Raw genomic sequence first — 22,578 nt, forward strand, 5'->3', positions numbered from 1 at the left:
CCAACATTTGCTGTCTCATGCATAATACAAGTGATAACTAGGGTTGTAGGAATTTCTGGAGACGATTAACTGTCAGACAAATAATTGTGATTGACGAATATATTGTCTATTTTTTTTTCCCCTTCTTTATATTCTACTATCGTAGTATAATTACACAACACTGGAAGAACGTTTGGCTTCTGTGAGTGGAGAAACTGGGAATAGTGCAACATTTTTATTTTTAATCTTCATTTTACATACAGTCCCAACTTTTTCTGATCTGTGGTTGTTTCTGTTGCATTTCTGAAATTGTTTCTCCACATCAGTCACGTTTTGTGCTTAAACACTATATTAAGCTCACGAATGAACAAATAAATACCTCTGGAAAATAACAGCTGTTAAAGTTCAGAGTTCTCACCTGCTTTTTGTGATTTGTGCGTCTGAACATCACCACAGCTTCTCCACGTTCATTCATATATTCTTATTTTTTAAATATGTTTTTAAAGATATCTGACCATTTATTTCATCTCATGATCTCATAAATTCAGTATACAACGCACACGTGGTGTGAACAAGACGGTAACGGCAGAATCACACCTGGAGAGAAAGTTCAGAGAGAAATAAAAACAGCTCCACGTTTTTGTTTTGTTTTTTTAACGTTCACTCGGGTTTACAATCCTCTCTCTGCTCCGTGCTCGCTGTGTGCACTGATGGTTCTCAGCAGACTAAAGACCCGTTTACACATAGACGGTAAGAGCTCCCGGAAGCGTCCCGGAAGAGTTTTTGGCCGTCTTAAGGATCACACGCCGTTGTTAACGCCGGCACTAGGGGGATGTGGCTTAGTTCCGGCTTTACCGGGAATCGTCGAAAAAATTATTCAACATGTCGAATAATTCCCGGAGCATTCCCGGAGAATTCACGTGATGACGGAGACAACGCGAACAACGGCGTTTGATACTTTTTAATCGCCGTTTCATCCTGCCCCTTCCTGTAGTGCCGCAGTTTACACCGCCGTAATTGGCAGCCGGCGTTGTATCCCTAATCACCGGCATGTAAAACGGCGATAGAGCCCACATCGGCGTCCTCAAGGGTGTTTTAACCGGCGACAAAAGCAGACAAAACGGTGGCGCTAGCGGACAGTATGCCATTCTAAACGCCACTTCCCGGTTAACGGTGTTCCAAACGGCCGACAGGCGGCGGTCAATATAAAAACACTAGCGCGCTGCATGCAGCCTCTCACTCGCGGCCAGCTCCAGATATTTTTGCAGAGAAGCTCCAGTATGCATCCTAAAAGAAAATTGGCAGCGGCAAGGACTTACCAAGAGGTCTGGTTCAGAAGTAGAGGGTAGCCCTGTGGTGGAGACGGAGCAACACATTGAGGAGGGGAAAAGGAAAGAAGAAAAGGCTGAGTATGATCTCCCTCCCTCTGTAGTGACAGGCATATATTCCTGCTGCAACAGCCTATTATACTCTGGGGGCGGTGTCTATATGCAAAAGTTCCTGGAGTATCGCAGGATTGCCTGGAATAAATCCAGCGGTACACAGGGCATTATCGGTGGCAGCAGAACACCGCCGTTCTCACGTGCGTCTTAACCTGCGATTGTAAAGGATAGAACTGGTATTAACCCCCGTTGCCTGACGTGTGCCGGATGCTACGGCGTCAAAACGGTGCTTATTCGGAGGATTTAGCGGCGTTTTATTCGCGTTATTTGCAGCTAGTATGGTGGTCAAAATGCCAGCGAAATGCTCCGCCCTTTCCACGGCGAAAACAGCAGGAACTACCGCAAACTTCGGTCTAAGTACTACCCGTTGACAAACCGTCTATGTGTAAACCATGCTTAATGTGTCGTGCCTCCATTCAGGAATCTTCCTCCCCCACCCCTCCCTCGCCGTCTGCAGCCTGTTGACTCCGCGTGCACATACACAGACACACACAACCGACAGTAAACTCCGCATTTTAGACCGCTCTGAAGAAGACGGCCACTGTTTTAAATCGGCCGTCTTATCCAAACGGCAGGAGGGATCGCTCCTCAGCCTCCATGTTATTGTCCTGCCTTAAAACGAGAGCGAAACAGAGTAAGCAAGGCTGCAGCACAATGACATCAGATTCTGAGTCATTTTATGCTTTGTGGATAAAATAAATAATTCACGGTAATCGCGAATATGAAAAATAATCGCGATTGGCAAATACTGTAATAATTGTGACTGCCCTAGTGATAACCAAATAAAAATACCTTCTTACCTCCCTGGTTTGTCTTATGCTTGGTGCCAGAAAGTTATGTTGGATCCAGAAGGATCCAAAAAGGCTAGGACCAGAAGTTATATATTGGATATATATATATATTGTAAATATATTGGATCGGTTCCCACTGACCAATAGCGTTAGAGCTTATTGCCAACAGCTAGCCAATCAGAGCGCGGCATACGAAGGTCAGAAACTTGCTGACAGACGCTGGCTGAAAAAATGGCAACAAACATGTCAACAACAGCAGAAAATCGTCTGCCAGCGAGGTTTGCTGAGTTCACAGAGGAGTAACTGGTGGAAATATTGAACTCCAAGGATGCCAAAAAACACGAAGAAGGTAGACAAGCACGCTACTGACGTTTTAGAAGCATTCATCTGAATCAATCATATGCTGTTCACAACAAAATAAATTGATCTAATTTACTTGACTCTTTGTTGTTTGCTTAATTTGGGAGGGTGGTGGTGAACATAACAATTGATGGATGGCTAGTCATCCAACATAGAGAAATATTGGATTCAGAAAAGTTATACTGGACTCCTTACCATCCATTATTTGTATAAAATATATATATCTCCATTCTTGTCTTTTTCCTCTAACCACTGCCATCTAAACTTGCTCTTCATGCTGTTATCACAAGACAGGCTGTGCCCTCTTTTCAAAATTGTGAAATCTGCCATTATGTTTCTGATTTTTCATCCCAAATCTTCAGAAAGACTGTGTCCAGAATAACCAAAATGCAGATTTAGCAGGCTAGAGTGACCCTGTAGAGTAAATTCTTCCCAGACAGAAACATAAGATCAATGACTTACCAGAGTATTAGCTTTTCTGTATAAACAATGATTAAAAAGAGTCTGATCGCTGTTGTGGTCATTTGGGCTCGAACCAGCTCCACTTTCTGATCAACTTTAAACCACCTCACACAGCAACAACGTTTAATCAACTGTTTTGTAGTTTCAGTGTGGCACGCAGCTCACAGTAACATCAGAACATCGTCTCTCATTCACTGCTCTGTGGACATGGAGCGGCAAATAACATTAATCCTTCAGTCTCGGATCATGATGTGAAAACGTCAGAGTTAATATCCACTGTGGCGTCTCAGAGACGTTTCCAAAAGCTTTACAACACAAACTTCATGAAGACAGCCCACATTAAATCAACCAGGAAATTAAAAATAACCCTTCTTCTTCTTCTGCTTCTTGGCGGCTTGCAAACCAACACAGAGCATGACCACCACCAACTGTTTGGGCATGGAACTGAATGGAACCGAATGAATGTATTCCAACATATGTTATCCAAAAATAACCTGAAAAACGTTCACCAAGTGAGTAAAAACCCGGATTTCCAGTCATTTCCAGAAAGCTTCCATCACTGTATGCCTATCCTTTGCTGACTTCAACACACACACAAAAAAGGATTTGCTCTTAGGTTGTGGAATTTTGGAATATTCAGTTGCTGTAAACAATTGATTTCTTTTAGCTACTTTCCTTTGAACATGGAGGTATACCATCTCAGGGCGTGGTCTGATGATGTCAGTGCATACCCTCTACAGCAGAGGTGTCACACTGGCTCCAGAGAGGGCTAAGAGCGTGCAGGTTTTCTTTGCAACCACCCACTCCACCAGGTGATACCTGCATGCTCTTGGCCCTCTCTGGAGCCAGTTTGACACCTCTGCTCTACAGAGGTTACACCCCCCCCCCCATGAAATAGTGCTGATGAGAGAATGTGATGTAATAATTCCAATTTTTAAAAAATTCCCATCTTCAAAATCTTGTGGAAATGTCACAATACATGTCAGTAGCTGATTATTGTCCTACCTGAGTCAGAATCTTTCTGGTCTCCATTAGCTCCAGCAGTGAATGGCAGCTTCCTTTTAGAGGCCTTTTCTTTCATCTCTTTGACCCCATCACTGCGATCCAACTTTGGAGTCTTATTTGACAACACCTTATCCTGAAAAAGAGACAAAAAGTAATGAAAAAAAAAAAGGAAAAATATTCATCACACTGTGAGAAAAGATAGAGTTTTTACTAAGATAAAATGTGTGATACGGCTGAGTGGATTCTTGTCATTTGACTGCTGCTTTGTATGTCACATGACATGGATTAATTCATCCCACTTTTGTTACATTGCATTCAGAGTGCGGCTTGTTTCCATTTAGAGTACAAATTTGGTTCCATACGTTTGGTACCATTGCACTCTTACATGCACGCACACATGCTCGTGCACAAGTATGTACGCGCCCACTCACGCTTTGTTATAAATTTGACTGCAAAACAAAGTATGCATGAAGGACTTCAAATGTGTTTGTCTTTTAACCAAGTATTTCCCCTTAGTTTGAGAAGTCCACCTCATAGTTCTGCTGGAGAAACTTTAGTCCATTAACTATTATATTTATAAGACATCAGCATTACAAAAACAAATGTTGGGAAATTGTTTTGAATAAAATGATTGGCATTTAGCTTATGTCTAAAACAGGTTAACCTGGGCAGCACCGGGTACCCCAGCAAGTTTTATCCATAAATAACTGCAGCAAACTACGCCTTGAGATATTTTTCCTTTGATTAGAAGGCCAGGTTACGACCTACATTCTTGAAAATTTCAATTATAATTTTTATGGACATATAAACTGGCATAAATATTCAAAAACACGCATACAGTGCATCCAGAAGGTATTCACGGTGCTTCACTTTTTCCACATTTTGTTATGTTACAGCCTTATTCCAAAATGGCGTAAATTCATTTTTCCCTCAAAATTCTACTCACAACACCCCAAAATGACAACATGAAAAACCTTTTTTTTTTATTTTTGCAAATTTATTGAAAATAAAAAGCTAAGGACTCACATGTACGTAATAAGTATTCACAGCCTTTGCTCAATACTTTGTTGATTTACCTTTGGTAGCAATTACAGCCTCAAGTCTTCTTGAATATGATGCTACAAGCTTGGCACACCTATCTTTGGGCAGTTTTGCACATTCCTAGTCGCAGCACCTCTCAAGCTCTATCAGGTTGGATGGGGAGCATCGGTGCACAGACATTTGCAGATCTCTCCAGAGATGTTCAATAGGATTCAGATCTGGGCTCTGGCTGGGCCACTCAAGGACATTCACAGAGTTGTCCTGAAGTCACTCCTTCGATATTTTGGCTGTGTGCTTAGGGTCATTGTCCTGCTGAAAGATGAACAGTCGCCCCAGTCTGAGGTCAAGCGCGCTCTGGAGCAGATTTTCATCCAGGAAGTCTCTGTATATTGCTGCATTCGTCTTTCCCTCAATCCTGACTAGTCTCTCAGTTCCTGCTGCTGAATAACGTCCCCACAGCATGATGCTGCCACCACCATGCTTCACTGTAGGGATGGTGCCTGGCATTCACACCAAAGAGTTCAATCTTTGTCTCATCAGACCAGAGAATTTTGTTTCTCATGGTCAGAGTCTTCAGGTTAAGACTTCAGGTTAATTTTGTCAAACTCTAAGCGGACTGCCATGTGCCTTTTACTAAGGAGTGGCTTCAGTCTGGCCACTCTGCCATGCAGGCCTGATTGGTGGATTGCTGCAGAGATGATTGTCCTTCTGGAAGGTTCTCCTCTCTCCACAGAGGAATGCTGGAGCTCTGACACAGTGACCATCGGGTCCTTGCTCACCTCCCTGACTAAGGCCCTTTTCCCCCGATCGCTCAATTTAGACGGGCGGCCAGCTCCAGGAAGAGTCCTGGTGTAACCAAACTGCTTCCATTTATAGAGGATGGAGGACACTGTGCTCATTGGGACCTTCGAAGCAGCAGAAATGTTTCTGCACCCTTCCCCAGAATTGTGCCTTGAGACAATCCTGTCTCAGAGGTCTACAGACAATTCCTTTGATGTCATGCTTGGTTTGTCCTCTGACATGCACTGTTGACTGTGGGACCTTATATGCAGACAGGTGTGTGCCTTTCCAAATCATGTCCAATCAACTGAATTTACCCCAGGTGGACTCCAATTAAACTGTAGAAACATCTCAAGGATGATCAGTGGAAAGAGGATGCACCTGAGCTCAATTTTTAGCTTCATGGCAACGGCTGTGAATATTTACGTACATGTGATTTCTTAGCTTTTGTTTTATTTTTAACAAATTTGCAAATCTTTTATCACATTGTCATTATGGGGTATTGTGTGTAGAAGTTTGAAAAAAAAAAAAAAAAAAAAAAAGAATTGAATCCATTTTGGAATAAGGCTGTAACAACAAAATGTGGAAAAGTTTAAGTGCTGTGAATACCTTCCAGAAGCGCTGTAAAGTGAAGCATTCAATAAACAAACAAACAAACAAACAAAAACAGCATTTTACACAACAGGACTCACATCAACCACAGTTGTACAGAGCAGCCATTCCCTGGTTTTAGAAAAACCCTGAAGATTTAAGTATATCATAAGGCCCTGTCCACACAGAACTCAGTGTAGGCATATCTGCTTAAGTTTTTGTATCATATTGGCATTTCGTCCCACATGGTGTATATATATATTATATATATATATATATATATATATATATATATATATATAATATATATATATATGAAACAATAGTTTGTTTTGAACCGCATGGTACATACAGTGAGGAAAATATGTATTTGAACACCCTGCGATTTTGCACGTTCTCCCACTTAGAAATCATGGAGGGGTCTGAAATTTTCATCTTAGGTGCATGTCAACTGTGAGAGACATAATCTAAAAAAAAATCCGGAAATCACAATGTATGACTTTTTAAATAATTTATTTGTATGTTACTGCTGCAAATAAGTATTTCAACACCTGTGAAAATCAATGTTAATATTTGGTACAGTAGCCTGTGTTTGCAATTACAGAGGTCAAACATTTCCTGTAGTTTTTCACCAGGTTTGCACACACTGCAGCAGGGATTTTGGTCCGTTCCTCCACACAGATCTTCTCTAGATCAGCCAGGTTACTGGGCTGTCACTGAGAAATGCGGAGTTTGAGCTCCCTCCAAAGATTTTCGATTGGGTTTAGGTCTGGAGACTGGCTAGGCCACTCCAGAACCTTGATATGCTTCTTATGGAGCCACTCCTTGGTTATCCTGGCTGTGTGCTTCGGGTCATTGTCATGTTGGAAGACCCATCCACGACCCATTTTCAATGCTCTTACTGAGGGAAAGAGGTTCTTCCCCAAAAACTCGCAATACATGGCCCTGGTCATCCTCTCCTTAATACAGTGCAGTCGTCCTGTCCCATGTGCAGAAAAACACCCCCAAAGGATGATGCTTCCACCCCCATGCTTCACAGTAGGGACAGTGTTTTTGGGATGGTCCTCAGCATTCTTCTTCCTCCAAACACGGCGAGTGGAATTAAGACCAAAAAGTTCTATTTTGTTCTCATCAAGCCGCGAGAAGCCGAGCAGAGCTGTCCAGCAACACAGATTGAGAGCGCGCAAGACCGATTTTGAAGACGTAACACAAAGTTAAAAGTTGTATCACAGTGACTTGTAAGCTGCGGAAGAAATAAAGAATTGGGGTTTTTTTTTAAAGTGATACACACGAGTTGTGGCAGCAGGTGTATATAATTAAAGCGGCCACCTCATTGTGTATGAAGACGGGCAGCGAGCACGCAAAAGAGCAATTTTGCAGAAATAAATGGACAAACACAAAGTTAAAAGTGGGATAACGATGTGTGTTTAAAGCCGCAGAAGAAATAAAGCCAGCAAGCCGCGGAGCCAGCGAGGAGCACAGCACCAGCTGTCCAGGAACCCTTGATTCGGTTCTAGCTGGTCTGGTGCATTACAGGTGGACAGCAGCCTAGCACACAGTGCACAATCACGACTGTACTGGAGCGTCTATTTTTGGACTGCATTTAAAAAATGTGACATCTTTAAATACTACTGTGAATTGAAAACCCACACTTTAAAGGGACCGGGCGTGGGAGGGCTGGAGGTTTGGACCAAACCCATGCCTAAACGTGCACCAACAGCGCTTTATCATGGTGCTATGCGAGCCATTCGAGGCTCTAATGTCAGGTTGGTCATGGCTCACTAGAGGCTGCACATGCGGGGTACAGAAAGGCACATAGAGGCACCTTCGTAGTGGATGCGTGATGGATGAAAACATGGGTCATTCTTCGAATAATTGTTGACACACCCATGCATTTGAGTCTCCACAGAAAATGCCACCAACGTATACGTAACAATGTTGTGTATACTTATACGCAACATTGAAAGACTCGTGATGTGGCATAATTAAATTAAGCATGCACATTTACATTGCTAAGTGATAAAGCTAAAAAAAATATGCTTTTGTTTTTCATGACTAACCAACAACAAAGGATGTCAAAGAGGTTGAATTCACTCAAATAAAGGATCCTGGTAGTGCGAGTGCGTGGCACTTTCCTTACTGCAATGCAGGCATCAATCATGTACTCAGCTGAAGAGGAACAAGAAAAAAAAAAAAAAGCAGGCGGCTTGTCTTGTTTTAGGCCAACAAAAACAATACTTTTTGAAAACGAGTCCCAGAGTGGATAAACCTGAAAACAGTGTCTTGGCGTTTAACACTGGTGTGAATAAATGGAGCACTGTGACACTGATAACATAATTGCAGAAAGGCCGTTCAGCTTTTATAAGAAGTTATTTTTCTTCTTGCTGGTGGGACAAAATGCTGAGTCCTCTGGTTCAGGCTGAGAATGCAGTCAGAGCAGACAAACAGAGGGACTTCTTTAAAACGGCTTTAAGTATTCGCAAGTAATTTTCATAATAAGAAAGAAAGCATTTCCATTCCAAACAAGGGTATATTAACAGTTAACTGATAACTGTTTTGTCAGGCTGTGATGATGAATCCGGTTGAAAGATAAAGACAAAGATCAACTTTATTTATCCCGAAGGAAATTATTTTTCCAGAGTACAGAAACAGTAAACAATGGTTAGGTAAATACACAATTACAGAATTACACAATTACAAAATTAAATCCCACAATTACAGAAACGATACAACAGGGAAATTAAGACTTTACTTAGTGTGAAAGGTTTTAATATTTGAAACGGTACAAGTTGGAACTGTATGAATGGTCATGTGAGGACTTCAATGAAACGAAATATAGCGTCTGTAGAGGTTATACTGCACCTCTGTATTTATATGGACTATCCCGAATAAAGACATATTTTATTATTATTATTGTTAGTAGTAGCAGTAGCATTAGTGTGAAACTTTAGCTGATGGTCAGCTCTTACACACGTGTTCTCTATTTTCTGTGGAAGCACTACAGCGTCTCATACACGGCTAGCAAATACAGCATTTTCGGTGATTTAAGCATTTTCATGTGGAGTGTTATGTTTATGGAACACTATTTGAAAATGACAGAGATAAAAATCGTATTGGGAAAGTGTGGACAAGGCCTAAAATTTGAAATCGAAAACATAGTACTAATACTGTTGGGACAGTTATGAGGATATGAGTTTTGTTTTGTAATACCCATCCATATTTGTTTTACACAACACACAAAAACCATGGAGGAACAAGAAAACAAATTGTTTTTCATGACAACCAAAGGCACAAAAAGACCTCACCAGTTAGAACCCCTACAGACTAGAGTTGGCAATCCAGCCTTAGTGGGACTCGAGCCGAATCCGGCATGAACTGGGCAGGTTTTTTTCTGAATCTCAATAGTGCAAATTGGATTTAAGCCAGATTGTTTGCTATCCAGGTCAACCCACCTCCAAAAGGTAGTAGGCTGAGCATCACAAAAAGTTAACATCAGAGCTGCCATCAGAGCCAGGGTTTCCTGCTTAAAAAAAAAAAAAAAAAAAAAAGACAGCGCCTCACGTCATCACCGACAGCAACACACACATGGCCAGACTGAGAGTGTACACAAGGGACAAAAAGGCTCACACCACAGAAGGAGAGTTGTTGAATCTCTGCACAGGATGCCACTAAGCACCAACTATTTACATAGGAAGCTGTAGTTGGCTACTTTAATGCTTAAAATGCCATTCATAACATGTTCAAGTTTGGAAACGGCTGACTTCGAGCAACCTTTGCGCGTATAAAAGCAAATTAAGAATATGTTTCCGTTTTAAACAACTGATAAAAATAATTGCACAACATCGTCTTGAATACCACCAGCATTTTAGTATTATTTGCAGATAGGGAGACGACTGTACAATGTAGTTCCGTTGTGCAGCACTGTGCTGTCCGCTGGGCAGCATGGTGGGCTTAGTGGTTAGCACTGTTGCCTCAGAAAAAGAAGGTCATAGGTTCGATTCCCACCTGTGGCCTTTCTTTGTGAAGTCTGCATGTTCTCCCCGTATTTGTGTGGGTTTCCTCTGGGTGCTCTGGTTTCCGCCCACATTTAAAGACATGCAGGTTAGGTGAATTGGAAAAGTTATAATTGTCCAGGTCTCCCTTGCAAAAGAGGTCTCGATCTCAATGGGATAAATCTGGTTAAATAAAATTAAAATAGTCTGTGTGGCTGTTCCAAGCCCAAGTGAAAATCTCTTCAGAAAGACATTCACTGCGTCTTCACTGCTGTGCCTTCAGGCAGGAAGTCAGAGGGAGGAAAACTTTTCACACCTTCAGGAAAACAGCAAAGATCTGGCTTTGCTGTATGTGTAGTCAGATGATTTAGAGAATATGATTGGACAGGCACTTTGTGAGTGCTTCTATTACCGTATACATTCTAAGGCAGTCATTAGCTGTTTGATAGAAACATTAAACTAGGAACTTTTTAGACTCTCAACATGCAACAATGTCATGCATGTCCTCGTGTGTAGTGAAAGCGACTTGGCAGTGCATGTGTAATTTTGTATACTTGAATAATGCCACAGAAAAAAAATGCCAGATTTGTTTCTAAAACAGAGGACTCAAATAGAGAACGTAATTGTTGCAGATGTCAGTCAGGGTTGGAATAACTTTCACTGAGAACCAGGACAGTGACTTATCTCACCTCAGAAGAATGTTTACACAATGTTGGCGAATTGGGCAGTTCTGATTATTATTATTTTTATACAGTGTTGCCAGACTGGGTGGTTTTGAATTTTATTGTGCATTTAAATATAGTTTTGGGTTAGCTTTCAATCCATTAGGTGGATTTTTGAACATGCTTTTTAACTATAACTTGCAACAAACAAATCCTAGAAGTGGATAATCAGTAGGCTACATGACATCATCCACTGGCTTTGTAGTAGCTTACATACGTATGAGCATCCTCACCTCCTACTCATCTTTTAAACATCCTGTCATTGTGAACACTTGGCTGTATGTGGCCACTCTTTTTTTGTCATTTTTCTATTAATAAATCAATAGGGCTGAGTATCGATCAAAATTTTTTGATACTGGTACCAATTTTGATACCGGTTCCTGAACGATACTTTTTTTGATACCAATTTTATAAGATCAATTCTAACAAAAAGAAAATTACATTACACATAGTAGAAATCTTGAGTTTTATTTTTCAGCTTTGGTAATATTCCACTCCAAGCAGTTTTCTTACAGAAAAAATAAGCAACAAATAATTTCCAGTGCAAAAGAACACTTGAAAACACTGTAGTTTGGTCAAAAGCATTTCCTTTCAGATATTTTGGCCTGAATGTCTCTCCATAGAATCCGAGCTGAGCTCAGCTGGCTGCTGCACATCAGTGCAGGAAGTCTCATTTTGGGAGGAAAAAACAAAAAACTTTTGATCGATTGCAGTTTATTGTTTGTATTACAACATTAAAAAGAGGTGTCATTTGATCTAAACGGCGATTTGCTTCGAAGTTATTAATTCTGACCAGACTATCTTTCTAACGTGGCTCGCTCGGCAGAGAGCAGCGCAGCATTTGGAGTTGTTTGAACAGAACGTTTCTTTCTCGCAACAAGACAGGACTCCCAGTTACTGACTTTAATCTGCAAAAATAGTGACTCATGATTGACATATTTTAATGGCTCTGAGAGGGATTAAGAAGCGGATTTGCCGCTTCTGAAAGGCAGCAAAGCAAAGAACCAAAGCAGCGGGTCGGAACAGTACTTCATTGCTTCAAGCTTCAAAATGATGTACATATTAAGTTGCAGTTGAAGCGGAGTCCGGTGGTGGAGCTTTTGAATCAGGCTGCTCGTGCATTGTAACATCCAGAGGTGGACTTGAATGCTGAGAGGATGGCTGCAGACTGCCTTTCTTGCACGTAATTAACCTCTGGGTACCGAAAGTTGGCACCAAAAGATGAAGCATGTTTCGGTACTTGGTACTAAAGCATTTTGGTCAGTGCCACAAAAAAAAAAAAAAAGAAGAAGTTTGGTACCCAGCCCTATAAATCAGTGACTGAATGTCACAGACTTGTTTCGACCACTTCCTCAAACTACAGAGTGTCACCTCTATTTCAATCCCTATTCTAGACCATTTGTGTCTCACAGCTAATCACAGAGACTCTAGAAGATCACATGGGCCTGTCTCTCTGCCTGCTGCTTCAACAGACTGAATCAGAGTGCACGGTTGACCTTTTCAAGAGTCAGACTCGTTCACACTGCTGTTAACCCTCAAATGCTTAAAAAAACAACAACAACAACAACAAAAAAACCAAAAGTTCTATCAGCCTGAAAACACTTTCTTTTTAGTTCCATGACTTGCTGTCATAAAAAACATGGATGGGCCATTTTCTTTTTCCAGGATGTGCAGCCCGCCCCGTTCCATGAAGCAAATGGGCTTTTTTGTGCGGAACTTTCCACTTTTCATCCAATGACAAATATTTATGGACAATTCTACATCCAGTGTTCTAGACAAATATGCGACATTCTGAAAACAGACTGTTGTGTACATTTCAATATGTAAGGCATTACACTAAAACGAAGGTACCACAAAATGGGAATTACTTAAAAGTATGATAAAATCTAGAAAATACCCATGGACCACAGGGGGTAAACTGCACAATTTGTGTCACTGCCTCTTCTGACAATCTTGTCTTGTTACTATGGCCACAGCAGAAGGTCACCGCACGGTCAAGATGACTGACTGAGGCCTTAGTGTTTGTATGACCACAGCAGACTGTCATGAAAGCAAATCTCATCTGCTTGATGCCAAGGGACTTTTCCCCTTATGACTGTTTCCATTGTGCTTGCTCATGGGATGAGTAAGGTCTAAGCTTTACTCGTGTACAGCAATTTGAGTTGACATATGCTTGGATTTGGCACTGTATTAATAAACTAAGTTGAAAGCATATCTACAAGTGTATATTCAGTTGGGTCCATAAGTATTTAGACAGCGACTGCCTTTTTGTTTTGAATTATGGAGGAAATCCACTGAGCGGTCACTGACATGAAGCCCCGGATGTACAGATGTACTGACGTGCAAAGGGATTGTCTCCAGAGGACAGAAACTGTCCTTTGTGAGATTCTCACCAACTGGGGGGGAGGTGAGGGTGCAGAGAGAGAGATAAGATAGACACAGCAAGCATGATCCTAATCATGCAGCTGTGGATCCTAATGCAGTTTTCTTCTGTCTTCTGCCCTTGGTCTTTGCAGAGAAAAACTTTTCCATGGAGTTTTCTCTTGGATTGCTTTCTTGCTGACAACACCACAAAAAGCTAGACCTGAGGAGAAGAGCCAACGCTGACTGTATTTGTGGTCTACAACTACTGAAATCAAAAGCAAGTTTATGTGCCATCAACAGATGAAAATTCTTTTCTACTACAAGTGAGGTGCAGTAAAAATTCAGACTGTAATTTAAAAGGGGGCTGCAAGAACTAATCAAACAAATAAATAAGAACAACAACAAAATACATTTTCAATCACTTGGGTGGCTTATGTCACACTCAATACACCATGCAATTAACTACAGGGAAAAAGGAAGTAAGACAATGACAAGTAGAGGCTAAAATCTGATCCCAGCCCGCTGAGCTATGATTTCATCAACATGCACAGCGTGAGTCACACTGTGTGTACGTCATCCCTTTCATCTCTCCTGCAATACAAAATACCTGCTTTTTTCAAGATGCTGGTGTTTTTAGAACACTGAATGTGCATGCAATTTAAACTATCCTGAATAAGGTGTAGGATCGAGTCATTTGTGGTGGGCATGCCTTCCTTTAGCTTTTTCTGTCCTGTCTTCCATTTGCCAAAGGCTTTTCTCCTCCTCTATCCTTCAGGGCAGGTTTCTGTTTCAGCTCTACAAACCCCTCCCCCATGCCCCGCCCCAGTTATAAGACCATGATGTCATGGTATAGTACAGAGAAACCGTGAAAGGGATGGTTAATAGATCTTGCTTTTTCACTGTCCTCTGCAGTGCATCCAGAAAGTATTCACAGCGCTCCACTTTTCCCACATTTTGTTATGTTACAGCCTTATTCCAAAATGGATTAATTATATTTTTTCACTCAAAATTCTACTCACAACACACCATAATGACAACATGAGAAAAGTTTTTTTTAATTTTTGCAATTTTATTAAAAATAAAAACTAAGATATCAAATGTACATAAGTTTTCACATCCTTTGCACAATACTTTTTTGATGCACCTTACAGCAATTGCAGCCTCAAGTCTTCTTGAATATGATGCCACAAGCTTGGTCCACCTATCTTGGGGCAGTTTTGCCCATTCGTCTTCGTAACATAACAAAATGTGGAAAAAGTGCAGCACTGTGAATACTTTCTGGATGCACAGTATTTCAGCAACTCAAACTACTCAAAAGAGAATGCATACTGTAATAAAAAAAACCCACAACAGATACATATAGTATGCACATAAAAATACTAAAATGTATTTAAGTGAAAAAGCTCAGAATACAAGTACTTACTATAAAAGAAGTAAGTTTGTGGAATGAGTCAAATAGCCAAACTTAATCTCACAAGGTAGAACAGATTTCTATTTTTTGTAATAACTAAACAAAGCCAACCACCTGACAACTCCAGATTTTCCTCACACAACCAGTCAGAACAACCGTGTTTCGTGGTCTCACAGCAATGTGTGCTTTTTTTGTCCCACTGTATTCCACCCACCTCGTGCACTTCAATCCCTGCCTCCCTCCCTCCCTCCCTGTCCGAGTCTGATGCAATCCTTTGCAGAGGACTGTAAATCTATGTCTGCGTAAGCGGTGCTTTTTCTCTCCACGTCCTTAACTGCTGTACAAACCATGACATCATCAAGCTGCGTCTAATATTTTATTCAACTGCATTCACAAGGTGCATCTTCTGAAACCTGCATTTAAAGAAAAAAAAAAATCAGTATGTCGGTAAGGCACCTCTGAATATGGCTGAGAAAATCCACATGCTTTTCTTTCTTTTAAAAACTTAATTTGAAAAAAAAAAAAAAAAAAATGTTATTCTTTAAGACAGTATCACACAACATGCCAACCATCTGTTTAATGGTGTATTGAGGCAATGCTGGTCATGATGAGAATGTGTGATTATATGGAATTTACTGACCATGTACATCTGAGAGCTAAATGATCATTGATAAGTACATCAGATTAACTAGCCTGTTGAATAAGCCACTGCAAAGAGCAAGTAACAAATCAGGCAAATCCTCAAACCACTGATACTGTTAGCAGCCTAGTGATGTAGCTACATGCTATTTTTGAGCAAATGAAAAGCATCCGTTGACTCCGCATCTGTCAGGTATATGACAAGAGTTGCCATACAGCTCACGACTTTCCCTGAAGTGATGGTAATGAGAACGAAAATATCAACCACACACGACTATAAATCAAGCGCTTCCCCACATTTAAAATCTAACACTGATGCTCAACACTGTTTAAGACAAACTCGCAAAAGTCAAGGCTTTCTGTTTGGGTGTTGTTCAAGAACAAGAAGCAGTTGATACTGGGGTGGCACACCAACATTTGGTCATGGGGTATTATGAGAATATTTATAGGTTTGTCCATCTTACCTTTTTCCCACCCTGTTTCTCCACCATATCGGTGTTAAGTGGGAAGTGGTCCAGCTGGGGGGCTTTAGAACCCCCACCTTTGGGCATCGTTCAGCTCTCCCCACGCAAAGCTTCATTCACGCTGCCATTGCATCATCATCAACCGTCTGGAAGAAGAAGAAAGAAAACAGGATTATTAGGAGGTTAGCACCTAGCCAGTAGATTTCTTGGCAAACAGATTTACACACAGCTGGACAATGTAACACTTATCACAGATCAAACTCTGTAGTCCCTTTCCCACAAAGCACTGGTTAGATTTAAAGAGGGAAAAAAGGCAGATGCTTCACAATTCCACATGCACTGCCTTCATGCAGAATTTCTAGGTTTTTGTGATCACGCCTTAAGATCTGTGAAAACGTAAAAAAAAAAAAAAACATACAAAAAACCAAAGTCCAAAAGTGAGAGACTGCCAAACCAGTAGAAATCTTATCCAAATGCCCTGTGTAAAATCAGAATAAAACCCATTTATAATTAGGTCTGATCCACAATGCAGGATAGCAGAATGACTCCAATTCCAGTGAAGTTGGGACGTTGTGTAAAATGTAAATAAAAACAGAATGCAATGTTTTGCAAATCCTCTTCAACCTATATTCACCACAAAGACAAGATATTTAATGTTCAAACTGATAAACGTTATTGTTTTTGGGCAAATACTTGCTCCTTTTGAAATGGATGCCTGCAACACATTTCAAAAAAGCTGAGACAGTGGTATGTTTACCACTGTGTTACATCACATTTCCTTCTAACAACACTCAATAAGCATTTGGGAACTGAGGACATTAACTGTTGAAGCTTTGTAGGTGGAATTCTTTCCCATTCTTGCTTGATGTACGACTTCAGGCATTCAACAATCCAGGGTCTCTGTTGTCGTATTTTGCGCTTCATAATGCGCCACACATTTTCAGTGGACGACAGGTCTGGACTGCAGGCAAGCCAGTCTAGTACCTGCACTCTTGACTACGAAGCCACGCTCTTGTAACACGTGCAGAATGTGGCTTGGCATTGTCTCGCTGAAATAAGCAGGGACGTCCCTGAAAAAGACATTGCTTGGATGGCAGCATGTGTTGCTCCAAAACCTGGATGTACCTTTCAGCATTGATGGTGCCATCACAGATGTGTAAGTTGCCCATGCCATGGGCACTAACACACCCCCATACCATCACAGATGCTTGCTTTTGAAATCTGCGCTGGTAACAATTTGGATGGTCTTTTTCCTCTTTTGTCTGGAGGACATGACATCCATGATTTCCAAAAACAATATGAAATGTGGACTCATCAGACCACAGCACACTTTTCCACCTTGTGTCTGTCCATTTTAAATGAGCTCAGGCCCAGAGAAGGCAGCGGCGTTTCTGGATGTTGTTGATGTTTGGCTTTCACTTTGCATGGTAGAGTTTTAGCTTGCACTTGTAGATGTAGCAACGAACTGTGTTAACTGACAATGGTTTTCTGAAGTGTTCCTGAGCCCACGCTGTAAGATCCTTTACAAAATGATGTCAGTTTTTAATGCAGTGCTGCCTGAGGGATCGAAGGTCACGGGCATTCAATGTTGGTTTTCGGCCTTGCCGCTTACGTGTAGAAAGTTCAAAGTCAAGGTCGAGGTCATTTTTATTATGCCATTAGAGAAATTTGTCTTGGGCATTGCACTACATTATTGCTTCACAGGGCAGAGAGCAATTAAAAAGGACAAATCACATAAAACACAACAATTAAAATCTAGACTAAAATCAGGAGTTCTCCAGATGCTCTGAATCTTCTGATAATATTATGGACTGTAGATGATGGAATCCCTAAATTCCTTGCAATTGAACGTTGATAAATATTGTTCTTAAACTGTTGGACTATTTTTTCCACGCAGTTCACAAAGTGGTGATCCTTACCTCATCTTTGCTTGTGAATGGCCGAGCCTTTTGGGGATGCTCCTTTTATACCCAATCATGACACTCGTTTGCAATTAACCTATTCACCTGTGGAATATTCCAAACAGGTGTTCTTTGAGCATTCATCAACTTTCCCAGTCCTTTGTCGCCCCTGTCCAGCTTTTTTGAAATGTGTTGCAGGCATCCATTTCAAAAGAGCAAATATTTGCACAAAACCAAAGTTTATCAGTTTGAACATTAAATGTCTTGTCTTTGTGGTGTGTTCAACTGAATATGGGTTGAAGAGGATTGATTTGCAAATCGTTGTATTCTGTTTTTATTTACATTTTACACAACGTCCCAACTTCAATGGAATTGGGGTTGTAGAAAAGCAAAAAATATATACATACTTGCAGTTTTGCATTCATTTTCCACAACGACAGTGGTTAGTCATTGAGTATAGTCATATTGACATATATGCCATATTGGACTGTTTAAAACCTGTCACACACATACAGTCAATGGTTAGACCATATGATGTGGCTGTTGAAAGAAGCCAAAATCACTGCAGCTACTACAGGTGCAAACTTTTTTTTTTTGTCTTTTCCTCATACTTTGATACTTTGAATAAGTAAAACAATGGCTGCCCATATATTAATGTACTTAAAATATTCATAACATGTCATGAGCTCCCAAGGCCGCAGTCAAACCAAACTGATGATTTAGGTTGAAGAGGATTTGCAAATCATTGTATTCTGTATTTATTTACATTTTACACAACGTTCCAACTTCATTGGAACTGGGGCTGTAATATGATTGTGTTGTCTGATGATGTTCATGATGATTTGGTGTTAAATGATTGCATGTTGAAGATGTATTTTTACATACTAACCCAGATTTGAACCAGTTGGTGCTCTTTGTAGTCACACAAATGGTTTGGTTTAGATGAACTTATAAACCAGATATCTCAGTGTTTTGGATTTGAGCAATTAGGTGGTGAAATGTACAGACAGATCCATACTAACGGATGGCCTGTTTTAACTCACTGACCCATATTTTAACCAGAAAAAGTAGGTCAAGGATAAAGATCTGATGCTTTTTTACTTGGCGAAGCCCTAATTTTACACGCTAACCTGGATTTACAACAGAAAAAGTAGGTCAACGTCACTGCCCTTTTAACTCACAGACGACTGTGAGATGAAATTAAATGTTTCATATTTTGGATCTGCAACAATTTGGTGTTAAGTTAGTCACACTAGGGAAGATCGAGGATGCATGGATAAATGCACACAAAGATGGAGGCCATTTCTGCAGCTGCTGCATTGCGGCAGCAGGAGCTAATAAGAAATCAAGAGAATGGAATAATTTGTTGCTTTAAATTTTGAGTCGTAAATGAGATTAAATAGAATGGACATACAGTATTAATAAGAGTTTTCCATGTACCATCCAGTACAGTGATTTAGAATTTGGCAGACCAAAACAGCCAAACACTCTACCTGTGAAGCTCTGCTAACTACAATGGCAATGAGCCAGTTACACCCCCCCAAAAAAACACTTAAGCCATGGAAGCTATCCAGGTATGATGCTTGATCTGGAGATGGATAAAACAGAATGACATGCCATAATCAGCAACACCATCTTGTATTCCTACATACTGCCAGATTGGATTATTACAAGAGAATACATGGCTTTCATGTTCCAGCAAGTGCATTTTGAAATTTTCACAGACCAATACCAAATGCAGCCTCGTTTACAATATGGCAGTGGATGCTGAAGTGATTTGTGCAACTTCTCCCAGCTTGGGTTTAATTAGCTCTGAGGAAGTAAACACAATTAATCATCATGAAAAGCAAGTCAACGTTTGGTTTGTGCTTGTCCCTGCAACCCCACCCCAAAAAGGAATAAAAAAGGAAAAAAGAAAAAAGTTTAAAACCTTTTTGTTGTGACAGCACTGTCACAACCAGTGCAGGCTGATATATCTGTAATTTTGTCATTGAAAATGGAACACCTAGTTTGCCATCTGCTGCACATCACCTCCACGTAAAGGCAACATATGAACCAAGGCAACTCCTAACACATGATAGTCCGTCTACAGTGCTATAACCTGAGGAGCCATATACAGGAACTTTGTCCCACCTCTGGTCCCTGTTAAACATCTAGCACAACAAACCATAACCAATTAAAAATTTCAGCTTTATTCTACAGTACCAGTTTTCAAAGTCCAAAGCATCGTAATAGCAACAGCTTCTGCTGGTCAACAACTATGCACAACAAGTTAGTATCCTGTAGGGGTGCAATGGTTCTCAATCTAAAACCGAACCGTACGGTTCGCTATGCACGGTTCAATACGCCGTTATGAACCGCAATTTTTCGGTTTTGCCATTGACATGAATTTATTACTGCCAGAGAATGGATTTGTTGACATTTGCTCGCGCCTGCAGAAAACCCCTCCCCGCAAGCAAATTGTACTATTTGCTCGCGCCTGCAGAAAACCCCTCCCGGCAAGCGAATTATCCAATCACTGCTCTGCTCCACCTCCCCGTACCTGTCTCTGAGTCGAGTTATGTGAAGAAAAAAAAACATGGCGAGCGGAGGAGAGAGAGAGAAAAGTCTGAAGAAGCACCGTCTTCATTTAAATCTGCAGTGTGGAGACATTTCGGTTTCGCTGTTGAATACAATGACAAAGAAGAGAAAAAAGTGGACAGAAGTAAGACTGTATGTAAGCACTGCTTGACTCGTATCCCATACGCTAATGGAAACACTACAAACATGTCCATGCATCTCCGTCGTCACCACCCAGACCTGTCGCTTTCTGAAAGCGGCACAGCCATGCAGGGAACTAAACCAGGGAAAGGGCAAACGTCTAATCGGAGATGTTTTTCGACGGACATATAGCAGCAATTCAGAGGAGCACAAGAAAATAACCTGTGCAGTGGGGATGTTCACTGCGAAAGATTTGCAGCCTTTTTCAGTGGCTGGAGACGAGGGATTTCGTCACTTAATGAAAACGCTCGACCACCGCTATGTTGTTCCCTCCCGCACTCATTTCTCAGACACTGTAATTCCTGCCATATATGAAACGATGCAAAAAAGTGTAGAAGATGAATTGGCGAAAATGCAAAACTTCGCACTAACCACAGACAGTTGGACTTCGAGGGTGACAGAGAGCTATCTCACTGTCACGGTTCACTACATGTCAGAGTCGGACTGGAAAATGAAGAGCACAGTCCTGCAAACTCGACCAATATATGAAAGCCACACAAGCACCAATATATCTCACGAGTTGAAAAGGTAGTGACTGAGTGGACGTTGGAGCAGACAAATATGACAATTCCAGTCACCACCGACAATGCCTCTAACATAGTGAATGCAGTCCGTGAAATAGAGGGCCTGGGACCACAGATAGGCTGCTTTGCGCATACAGTCAACCTGGCTGCCAAGAAGGCAGTGTCACTCAACGCCGTGTCCCACCTGCTAGGGAAAGTGAGGAAGGTTGTTACTTTCTTTCACAAACGCACAACGGCGAATCATGCACTGACAGTGAAACAGGAGATGCTAGAGTTGAAACCACAGAAGTTAATCCATGATGTAACAACTAGGTGGAATACAATTCATGATATGTTGGAACGGTATGTAGAACAGCAGCCTGCCATCTACGCTGCATTACTTGACAAAAGTCTGAAGAGTGTCAACAAGGACATAGCAATGCTGAGTGATGATGAACAAAAAATGGCAGCACAACTAACCAAACTACTGAACCCACTGAAGACGGTGACAGCTCTCATGAGCAGTGAAACAACCTCCACCACATCCATGATCCTCCCTCTGAAGGAAATGATTCTCAAATCCATGGCACCAGAAGACAAGGACCTCCGAACAATCCAAGAAGCCAAAGCAGCCATCAAACAGGACCTGGAAAACAGGTACACAGAGCCCGATTTCCAAAACTATCTCCTAAAAGCCACAGCACTGGATCCCAGGTTTAAGTCTCTACCTTCCCTTGATGAACCCTCCCGTATCAGAGTCTACAGGGATCTCACCACAGACATCCTGGAGTATGAACCACAAGTATTCATGTTTTGTTTGTGATTTTATGATTGCAAAAACTGGATTGTTTTTATTGACAAAAATGCATGTGAATGACTTATTGAAACAGTGTTATTTTTGCAGAGCCAAGCAGAGGTACACCTGTCCACGCAGGAATGAAATCCATCCTCTCCACCCAAGAAGAAGACAGCCATGGCAGAACTGTTTGGAGAGGTGTTTAAAACAACACAACAGGTCAGGCCCCTTTCTCTGATAGTGGAGGATGAAGTTAGCTCATACAGATATACAGACTGCATTGATGTTGATGCTGATCCTCTCATGTGGTGGAAGACAAACAAGGCAAAGTACCCCCACATCGCAAAAGTTGTACAACGTCACTTCTGTGTCCCCGCAACCTTAGTCGCAAGTGAGAGAATTTTCGCCACTGCAGGGGACATTGTTGGTGCAAGCCGCTCACATCTTTCCACAGAGAATGTGGACAAGCTGATATTCTTACAGAGGAATCTCACCATAGAAGAGAATGCTGATAGCTAATTGATGTACTTTACAGCAGCCTCAGCCTGCCCTGTTGCACTTCACTTTTGTAATAT

The 22,578-nt window shown here is 41.2% G+C and overlaps 1 protein-coding gene across 4 annotated transcripts in view; it reads right to left on the minus strand.

Moving 5' to 3' along the window:
• Nucleotides 1–22,578, minus strand: part of ankrd11 (ankyrin repeat domain 11) — a 373,174-nt gene that overhangs the window by 53,506 nt on the left and 297,090 nt on the right. For all 4 annotated transcript variants that reach the window (XM_034192122.1, XM_034192131.1, XM_034192106.1 and 1 more), the window contains 2 exons: nt 16,044–16,189; nt 4,040–4,172 (listed from right to left, as the gene is read on the minus strand). In XM_034192122.1, coding sequence (XP_034048013.1) covers nt 4,040–4,172; nt 16,044–16,130 — 220 coding nt within the window. In that variant the 5' untranslated portion in view covers nt 16,131–16,189. The remainder of the gene's footprint in view (nt 1–4,039; nt 4,173–16,043; nt 16,190–22,578) is intronic.

This window comes from Thalassophryne amazonica, chromosome 2, assembly GCF_902500255.1.
Source record: "Thalassophryne amazonica chromosome 2, fThaAma1.1, whole genome shotgun sequence".
Taxonomy (NCBI): domain Eukaryota; kingdom Metazoa; phylum Chordata; class Actinopteri; order Batrachoidiformes; family Batrachoididae; genus Thalassophryne; species Thalassophryne amazonica.